At 29.0% G+C, this 10,520-nt stretch overlaps 1 protein-coding gene across 1 annotated transcript; it reads right to left on the bottom strand.

Annotated features, from left to right (window-relative positions):
• Nucleotides 1-4,394: 4,394 nt before the first annotated feature.
• Nucleotides 4,395-7,721, bottom strand: LOC106780391 (thermospermine synthase ACAULIS5). Its single transcript, XM_014668675.2, has 10 exons — nucleotides 7,187-7,721; nucleotides 6,371-6,437; nucleotides 6,177-6,271; nucleotides 5,985-6,087; nucleotides 5,798-5,886; nucleotides 5,544-5,700; nucleotides 5,374-5,449; nucleotides 5,208-5,266; nucleotides 4,855-4,991; nucleotides 4,395-4,756 (listed from the first exon to the last, which is right to left on the bottom strand). Exons 1-10 carry the CDS (start codon nucleotides 7,333-7,335, stop codon nucleotides 4,684-4,686), a joined length of 1,005 nt encoding a protein of 334 aa, XP_014524161.1. The 5' UTR covers nucleotides 7,336-7,721; the 3' UTR covers nucleotides 4,395-4,683.
• Between the last annotated feature and the right edge of the window lie 2,799 nt (nucleotides 7,722-10,520).

Genomic DNA, 10,520 nt, shown 5'->3' with positions numbered 1-10,520 from the left:
GAACAAAAGTGTATACAAAGTTCATGTCATTCTGCTTGCTCTTTTATTTTTTATTATCTACTGCAATAAAATGGTAAATTTTTATTGTTAAGCTGTTTTAACTTTATATTTTGCAACATGTTTTTCTTACATATTATGTATGTAATATATATGTTTTTCTTCATTATCATTTCTTACATATTATAATTGGTCATTTCTTCCTGGAACCCCGTAATTTATAGTTTGCTTAATTATCATGTTTATGATGATTTACTAATAGATTTATTAAACTTTGAAGATCTTTCTTTTACTGTACTTTCCGCAATGCAGAATGTCAAGAAAATTAAAGCTCTTCATGGATCTATAATTCTTGTTGAATGAAGAAAATATTTAACTATTAATTTTTCTATATAAAATTATGCTGGTACTACGAAATTTATTAGTGGAGAATGATTTAATATCGAATCAATATAAACACCCATATTTGATATTTAATATATATTAAATATTTCTTTATCTGTTAAGGTGTGGTTGAGTAGTATGTATGAATTGTTGTAAACAACTTATCATGTTTATGCATATTAGTTAAAAATGAGTTGAATTGATAATATATAAATACAATGACCTATAAATTTGTTGTTTTAAAACGAGCTTAAATAAAAGAAAATCAACTTAAAAGACTGTGTGATTGAACTTCAATTTTTCTAAAGATTAGAAATTCAAAATAAATACCCTGACATTAGACTTAACAACTTATGTGCTATTGGAATTAATTGAGGTGAATAATTTTACATTAAAACTAAAATTTCTTTTTTAAAATTCTTGCCAAAACAACGATCAAATCTTACTTTAATTTTTCAAACTTTATTTCAAAATTCACTCTCACCTTTAAATTCATTCAAATAAATAGAAAAAAATATATACTTAAATTCTTTCAAATTCATTTACTCACTTTCCCAAAATCATTTTCTAAGAATAAATTCACCTTCAAGTATTTCATAGACTACATTTTAACTTCACAACTTTTAATAATAAATCCAATTCTATAAAATATACAGCTAGATACTTATTTCATAATTTCAATTTAAAATTTAACATTGTGTCATTTAATTTTTAATATTATTTTATAAAATTTAGCATTTTTTATTTTGACTAATTTAATTATAAAATGTTGTTTATATAGAATATATTTTATTAAGTAAATATATAAAAGCTTAAAACCATCTCATCATTAAAACAGTCAATTATTTTTATTTAAATACTTTTATTAATTTATAATTATATTTTTATAAAATAACAATAACAGACTAAATATATCATAATCTTTTTTAAAACTTACATAGATGAAAACAGAAAAATATATCGTTTTTTTTAAACTAATAATTTTATGAAATATTATTATATAATTATATTTATTTTAAAATATAATATTTTATATACATCAAAGTAAATATGTCACAGTAGAAGACAGGGTACTGTCTGGTTTGTCTGTTTATTTGTTATAGCAAGCCTTTTCATGATTACTCAAGTTCTGCTCCTTCTTTATCTATACATATGCTCCAAAATTCAAATAGAAACAAGAATGGAATATTTTGTTTTAGTTTATGCTTTGGAAAGAAAGAAACAATAGTCACACCATAGTCAAATTGTAACCTTGGTTAATTTTTCTCTTGTTCTCACATCTATAATGTTAACTTTCTACCCCCAATAACTTTGTTTTTGCCAAAAATATTTTTGTTGTAATAAATACACCACATAAACTATTTTCTGTGAATCTTAAAAATATGTTTCGGAATCAACTTTGAAAATAAAAAATATAAAATTTAAATCGAATTATTTAATTAATTTTTTATTTACTTTTTAGTTTTTTTGGATTAAATCATTTAAATTTATTGAATTTTAATTTTTTATTTGAATACAATAATTCTTCTACTTTTGATAGAACAATTCAGGCATTATTAACAAAAATAACCACTACAGACTTAAAATAGCCTTATATAATTATTATTTACCGAAAAATTAAAGAAAAATAATAATTACTACACACTTCAAATAAAATAAGGTGATTAATTAATATTCATCCAAAAATTGTTAAGATGATATTGGTTGAAAAAATCATGATAAATATTAATGAAGAAACAATAAAGACTTGAATTAAAAGACAAGTAATTCCAAAATTGTTATTTGAAAATAATCCATACTAATGTAAATTAAAAAAATTAGACTTGCAACAAAAAGTTATTTAGTTGTCATTTATAAATAATCATAGTTAACATCAATTAAAAATTAAATTTCTCAATAATGATTAAAAAAAATCCGAATAGTATAAATATTATGATTTTATTTTTATCTACGTTAATTCAAAAACAACTTTAATTGGCATTAGCTGAAAATAATCTTAAACCTTAATAATAAAAGAATGTTGTGTAAGATTAGTAAAACATTCTTAACTAATTCGAGAAATAATACTAATCTATATATTATGAAAAACCTTAACAATGAGACTAAAAGTAAATTTTAATTAATTTTAGCTTGAAAAAAAACACTAACCACGTCAATAAAAAAAAGTAATATCAAGATTATAACACCCATTTAATAAAAAGAAGAAGTAATATAAAGATTATGTCACCCAAATTAATTCGATAATTAAAACTATCTCAAGTCCTAACCCAATAGATAATACAAATAAAAGATATCTAAATTTTAGAAAAGAAAAATTATGAAAATTTTAAATTATATTTTTTTTTTAAAATAAAATGCTCTAATTCTAAATATTAAATTTCTCTTGTAAATGCATAAGTTTTCTATATTTGTTTTTTAAATTTCAAACAAAATATTTTATCATAAAGCATTTTATTTTTCGTATAAATATTATCTTTTAGGAATTCTCCTTAATTAATTATACTTGTTTAGAGAATTATCTTTGAAAAAGGCTCAAGGGTTTGAGGAGAGGTGATATAGGAATTAAAATAAAAGGAGTAAGTTAGCAAAAATGCAAGTGTGAAAAATAAAAAGTGTGCCAGTACTTCATATCTTTTATCATAATCAATTTTTGGGCCCATTTTCCTTTTCATATTTCCTGTTTGTGGTATTACAAAATTAACCCTCTTTTAGGATACAAAATGCCATACTGAAATAAGCCCAAGTGGGCTACATTGGGAAAGGCTGATATAGCTTCATGGATCAAAAAAGGAATAAAGAAAGGTGTATCTAAGCTTGTGTTCAAACATTGTTAATGGGTATTTGAGGGATAAAGATAATTATTAAACAACATTTTTTTTACAACATTTGAATATTATCTATGTGTCATTTTGTAGTCCAAAATTATTTTATAATTAATAATAATAATTATAAACACCACCAATCACATAATTACATATAAATGATGTTTAAATGTTGTCTAAGTATCATTATTCATATTTGAAAGCGAGAAAATGTGATATTTAATGTTCACTTGAGAAGGAAAAAGTGCATATTTGCGGAATTTCTAACTTTTTCATCGTCGAGAGTGCAAAGATTTGGAGAAATTTAGAATATAATATCTTATTTACCCTTTATCCATTATATAATTTCTTTTATCCATTATATAATTTCAACTGCAGTCAATTATATGGCAATAATTTATTATATATAAACAGTTTGGTAGACATGCATCTAAATCGAATATCTACTTTATTGCAGGCATAAAATAAAATAAACATAACAAAGAAATTATTATGAAAAGGAATAACTTTATGCAAAAGCCACACTTTTGCAATGATACATGCTTCAGGCTGCCTTATACTTGGGAAACAGAACAAGCAACCTGTTTTTAATGTTAATTCCATCATCATTTTTTACTTCACTTCAGCCTTTCCTTTTAAAAATAAATTACTTCTTTTTTTTAAAAATTACTGGTTGCACAATAGAAGCTACTACCATAAACAATTAACTAAATGAGTAATAAAAGAGGCTGAATATTCAATCTTTCTAGCTTTTATTAATCACCAGGTATCTGTTCTAATTCAATTTGTAATGTTTTATTTGTCAATTTGTAACTTCAAAAATAAATAACAATGATTATATGGTATAACATAACAGGCTGAATAAATAGAATATATTTATTGTTAGTATTTTCTTTTCTTTACAAATATTTGACAATATTTGGTAGTTTCATTTCAAACGATCATCCTTTTCTGATACAATGTGGCGAGAGATTGATTTTTATTGAATTTTAGTTTAAAAAACAGTACAAGTCAAACTTAACATAAAGGGAATTATGATAAATTTAAAGAATATGAATATAGCTTATCTGAAATATAAAGGCAAAGGCTAGATAAACTTAATAGAAAAAGTAAAAAAAAAAAAAGTGGCTCAAGAGAATATATATGATTAGCATTATAAGATGATACTAGTATTAAAGAAACATAGCTAGAAAGGTGAAAAATAGTAGTAACTTAAGCAGTGATGTTTTTGGTTTAAGCACATGACTAAGCGATCAGATTCAGAATATATAGGCAAACTCATAAAGAAGCACAAAATAGGACCCGCTTGTAGCCCATTCATATATGATGTAAGCCTTTTCAGGTGAACTACACACCAAAAGTAATAAAAATAAAAACAAAAGGAAAATGCATAACATGAAATAAAGTCTTCAAAGCCTTTTTCACTTGCGTTCTGTTGTCTCTTTTTGCGTCACTATTTGATGTTACTTCTCCAGCTTCGTTATGCTTGCTTGCCATGGCCATATATGAACCTAGCATTTTCCTCTGTGTATACATGAGTTTCATTGTCCAGCCTGCCAATAGTGTCAACTGTGTCAAGAACACTTCACAGAGAAACATTTGAAATTGCAAGAGAATGGAATGCAACTATTGAACTAAATTTTTCACTTACGACTTGCGAACAGTTTTGCTCAAAGTTGAGGCAGATGTGAATGTTTTCCCATCAAGATATCTATTTTCTCCCTTAATCCTTTGTCTCATTCTCAGGTCTAGCTCTTCTGCATTCAGGTCTAATGGAGAGTCTGAAGCCTGTTACATTCCAAACACAAAAGATCTTAGCAATAATGTCCATGCCATGACACCTTGAGTTTCTAAATTGTTGTATTCAAAATCTGTCTTCAGGTACATTTCTTATGATGAATAGTTGAATAACCTTATACTGTGAACCTTTTCTTTTTACATCTCTTAACATAGAGATAACAAAGAGCTAAAAACAACTTGAAATGAATTATTAGCAATATTTACCATGACCCATCCCCAAATATCAGCATAGGATGGAATGTGAGCTGAATAAGGCACAACATCTGCAGATAAAAGGAAATAAGCTTAATTTCATGCAACTGATGCAAAAGAACATTATATAAAACTGGGAAAATATGTTTAGAAAAATAAATCTGTTCTTGTCACTTACACTTGAACACTTTCCTCAAGGTGTTGTAGATACATGAGAACACTTCTGTGTGACTAAAAATTCCAGCAGGTCCTGCCTGAACAAGTACAAGAATATAACACACAAAAGGTTAATGAACTATGTTTCTTTTGTTTATAGGTATTGACACATATATAGTGTCTCGAGTGTACCTGTGTCACAAATATGCCACCTTGCTTCAGTCTAGGCTTGACGATTAACTCGTAAAAGGATTTAGTGTAGAGTTTATAACAGGGACCTCCATCAATTGGGTCTGCCAAGTCGCCAATTATCACATCATAGCTCTCATTTCTCGTTTCTAGCTCAGCTCTGTAACATGACACACAATAGCTTCGACTTAGAGGAAAATATAAGTATATATTTAAGAATGACACAGCAATCACAGCACACTATTAGATTATCAAACCTGGCATCATTGATGACGACCTCAAGTCTTTGATCACGGAATGCCTCCTTGTTCACAACTAAGTACGATTTACAGAAATTTACCACCTCCTGCTCCAGCAAGCACATGGGTTTTAACTAGTCAACAATTAGCTCCATGATATATAAAAATACAATGAAGAGCTGGCTTTATACCAAAGAGATTTTACCTCATCTATATCACACATTACAACTTTGTCTATGGTCTTATGCCTCAGCAATTCTCTTGCAGTAGAACCTTCTCCTCCTCCCATAATAAAAACATTCTTTGGGCTAAACCATGGGAAACAGAAGGTAAAGAAATAAATAAAAATTGTGTCTATCTCTGGATATATTAAATTTTTAGAGTGCAAAGGAGGTACTTAGGATTGTGAAGCAGAGCGGGATGAACAAGACACTCATGGTAGATAAATTCATCTGTCTCTGCACTCTGAAGTTTTCCATCAATTACCAAAGCCTGCAAAAGGGCACAAGAAAGTGGCACATATAAGAGGCTAGTTTAATTTAGGTTCTTGATCAATAAAGGTAAAACTTTATGTTATATGAGTTTGTGAACCTTTCCAAAGGGTTTCGTGTCCAACAAAGCAATGTCTTGGTACTGGCTAGCTCCTGTGTGCAATATACTGCAATCGCACCAAAGATAAACCAATAATTATAACACATGAATGACACTTCAAACTATTTTTCCAAGTTTTTTCTCTGTAAAAATAAAGAGAGAAAGAAAAAAATGCAGCCACGTTACAAAACGAAACTCTGATGTGTAACATTAGTGCCGGACTATGAAAAAGTTAACTTTTTTTTTTATTTGTGTGTTGTCTGCCTTTTTCATGGCCACGGGCAAAAAGAGCTTATGACTTTTAGAATCCCTTTACTTTTTCCTAGCATGAGAAGCTGGAATAATAAAAATGTCTGATATGCACAGCCAAGAAAACTCCAGACATTAGTAGCAGACAACTTGTACTGTATTTTTGTCTCACTCAAATCAAACCCGAATAAAAAAAACTCGTCCTTCTTTTACGTTTTTGTTTTGTGGCTTTATTCCTTTTCATGAATCTTCGTAAATCATCATTAGCAAAAAGAAATAACTAATAGTAAAATGAACATGAAAAAGGCCAAAAGAGCAGTTAAAACTATTTCTGTGAGAAAATAGACTTCAAAATGAAAAGCATAAAACGGATGAGACAGTATTTTGTTTTAAACTGTTCCAAGAAGTATATGCAGAACTTCAATATGCAGGATCCCGTGGAGCCAAAACCCCCATATTGAACACTTAAGAAAAATAGCAATTAATGTATTATAAGAAGCTATTTTGTCGGATGTTCTACTTTGAGTTGCTTAAGGACAAAAATAAAAGGTGGTGATAAGTATGTACCTATTGAGGGCAAAACACCATCTTAAGTCCTCTTCGATCTCTTCTTCATACCAACAACTCTTCCTGTAACCATTCAGAGACTGGCTTTGTCCATTGACTCCATTAATACTGCCATTGCTAATGCCATTTTGTAAAGCTATCTCGCCCATGATAGCTTGAAACTCAGAAGCTTAGAGGTATTGAAGGATGTATTGGAAAGAGAAGTAAAGAGAAAAGATAGCTAGAGAAGTGTTGTAGATAGGATAGGAGCATGGGAGGTGAATATAAGGAGGTGAAGGTGGTAGCGAAATCAAAAGGAACAATGATTCTGGTTGGGAATGTAAAAACCAAGAGATCTAACAAAGTGGATGTGCTCAATACATGAAAAGCGCAATATCCTCATGGGGTTTCGTAAAGTAGAATACAAATAAGCTTCGGGGGTTTTCTGAAGTTGATTTGATATCATAGTCAGGCCAATATCTTTCTTACACTTACTCGTACACTGTAGCATGTGCATGCTAATAACAGTAATAACAGAAAGCCTTTGTTCTTTATCATTCAAAATATAACACTGAAAGAAGTAACACAGTAAGAAACGTTAATGACTTACAATAATTAATATGAAACACATCGAATAATGGTACATACCATAAACACTTTCTTGTGAACTTTATGGGCAGCTAAGCTAAGGAATTTCTCCGGAGTACATGTATAGATGGCATGCACAATTATATTTAATGATGTTATTGCTACTACAAAGTTGTCACATTGGAGATTGTTTTGTTGCGTATTGTCATGTACTACTGCTACTGGTATATTAGAAAAGGGTAAAAGGTGATGATTGTGGGAGTGACAATTACCGAAAATTCTGGTAATTCTTTTTCCTTCTGAAATGTGTGCAAAATTCTTGGGTTTGTAGAGGAAGACAGAAAGAGAAGGCAGCGTGCAGTGGTAACAATCATATTTATTCTCTTTGTTGTTTCAAAAAGCTATGGAAGAGAACTGCGCGTGCCTTACCATAAGTACTAATCATCACTGTCACCATCAAAGCAACCCTTACTAATAAATTTATTTTCAACCCCACCATTACAAACAAAATTTAGCCACCCCTTGATGTGCAATTGGATATCTCATCTAGCAAGAGAGATTCTCAGTTTGTCCTGGAGCAAGATATTTGTTTTGCACCGTAAAACATTTTTCCCCCTACTGGCTATGATATTATTATAAACATTATAGTATTTTAGAGACATATAATATAATAACTGATTAACTAAGATGGTGGATATGAAAAATAAGAGACTTCTCTTACTTCAAAAAAGTATACTCGAGTATTTCTCCCTCGTATGATCCACTTTGCGGGTCCATGAGGTTTATTGGCTGTTTTTCTGTTGATGTAAGGTTGGCATCAGCATGATGTTTCCACACATAGACATTAATGAGGACAAGGAGGGGGCGTAAGATAAGATACTCTTGCTCATGCTGGCCAACCATGCATTCAAATAAATCATCCTTGGTTGGGGGTTATGGGGGAGCTATGATGAACCGCTGTCCTCCTGTGTTCAAGTTATTATGCTGCTAAAACTTCAAAAAATATACAACTAACCCCACTGTTTTCTACTTCTCACCATCACTAAACAATGTAACTATATACCTTTTATAAACTAATAAATTCAAGCATGTGCTTAGCGAGATAAATAAAATACATAACACTCGTGTTCTGTTCTGCATCAAAGTGTTTTCTGTGTGTAAAATATACACTTCATATTGCAGAAAAATAGGAAGGACAAGACGCACCAATGTACAATTTTATATAAAAGGCCGACAGTTTTCTTATTCTTCTTTTTTTCTTATGCATGAATCTGTTGATCGAAATGGATTTTCTTTTCTTATCTTGTTGCCGAAAAATAAACCAAGCATGCATAGCTTTTTCATAAAATACTAATTACTTTGGGACCTTAGATAAGCCTAATTGGTTTCATCCTAATCCAATTACAGCAGATAATAAAGTAATTGATTAAGACTGATGGCTTTTGCTAGACTAAAAAAGAAAACAACCAAAATTTGGAAAGTTTCTTTTTAAAGTTACGTGGTAAATCAAAGAGTTCAAAATTAGCGTCCACATCTTTGTAATATATTATGTGTTTTCCGCAGTCTATACTTGACAAGAGGTTGAAAACAATAAAACGTATCCTCTTTTCAAATTGATAGACTGTATATATGAAACGATAATTTGAAAACAGAGATCCAAACTATATTGTGAAAATTGAGATTCATAAGAAATTGTTCTTATACTTAACAGAGAACTGCACACGATACACGTCGTTTTTTTAGTTGAGTATGCTTGGGACGTTATCTCCATCTCATAACTCAGTTATTTTACGACATTATTTGCCAAACAAAAAATTACTGATGCGTATAATTTTAAAGTTGTTCGTAAATTATACATTTCTTAGGACCACCAATGTCCCAAAAATGATGAGGGAACATGCACTCGAGACATTTCAAATTTCAAACCATTGATTTAAGAATTCTATTAACAAGTACTTTAAGAATACTTGTAAAGAAATCAATCGATAGGTGGTTTGGATCCCACGTTCAATGAGGTCCAACTCTCCCTTCCGCTAATGCGAACCATGTACAAAGTTAGTACAACAATATTTAGTTATTATATATTTAGATCTAAAAAATAAAAATTGAAATGATGTAAATATTTAGTATTCTGTTATATTTTATTTTATATAAACTATAGGAATATAATAAGATAATAAATGTTTCATATACAATATATTTTTTATATTTTTCATATTTTCAAATTCTTAAAATTAAAATTCTTATAAGAGCTAGGACATCTCAATAGTATTGGTAGCAATTTCTTGTTAATTTTAATATAAGTTGAAAGTTTCAACTTTAACAAGGAAGATGAAGAGAGTAACAATATGACTTAGTGATAAAGTGGAAAAAAGAGGAGAAAAAAAAATTGTGAATTAAACTTTTTCTACTAATATTTAGAAAATATAAGATAGAGTTTGATAGATTTAAAAAGAAATATGAAAAAAAAAATTAGATTCAATTTTTCACGCTAACAAATAAAGACGTATCAAAAGACAAGACAAACAAATTTATTTTCTCACGACTGATTAATATAAAATAGGAAAATGATATTTTAACACTATTTTTTTGACACTATTTTGACACTGCACACGTGTCAAAATGTAATTGGACGATTTTAATTTAAAAAAACTGAGACAAGGACATATTTGGAAGAGAAAACCAAAGTTTTTCTTTTTAATTTGAAATCGTCCAACCACATTTTGACACATGTGCAGTGTCAAAATGGTGTAAAAAAATGGTGTTA

The sequence above is a fragment of the Vigna radiata genome, unplaced genomic scaffold (genome assembly GCF_000741045.1).
Source record: "Vigna radiata var. radiata cultivar VC1973A unplaced genomic scaffold, Vradiata_ver6 scaffold_315, whole genome shotgun sequence".
Lineage (NCBI taxonomy): Eukaryota > Viridiplantae > Streptophyta > Magnoliopsida > Fabales > Fabaceae > Vigna > Vigna radiata.
The sequence above is the reverse complement of the archived record's forward strand: the minus strand, read 5'-3'. Positions and strand labels throughout refer to the sequence as shown.

Excerpts from the sequence above, each read along its gene's own strand:
- LOC106780391 (XM_014668675.2), bottom strand. The coding sequence starts at position 7,335 with ATGGGCGAGATAGCTTTACAAAATGGCATTAGCAATGGCAGTATTAAT. Across the intron at positions 6,438-7,186 it reads TGGTGTTTTGCCCTCAATAG|TATATTGCACACAGGAGCTA; the intron begins GTACATACTTAT and ends GTGCGATTGCAG. Across the intron at positions 4,992-5,207 it reads ATATTTGGGGATGGGTCATG|GCTTCAGACTCTCCATTAGA; the intron begins GTAAATATTGCT and ends GGAATGTAACAG.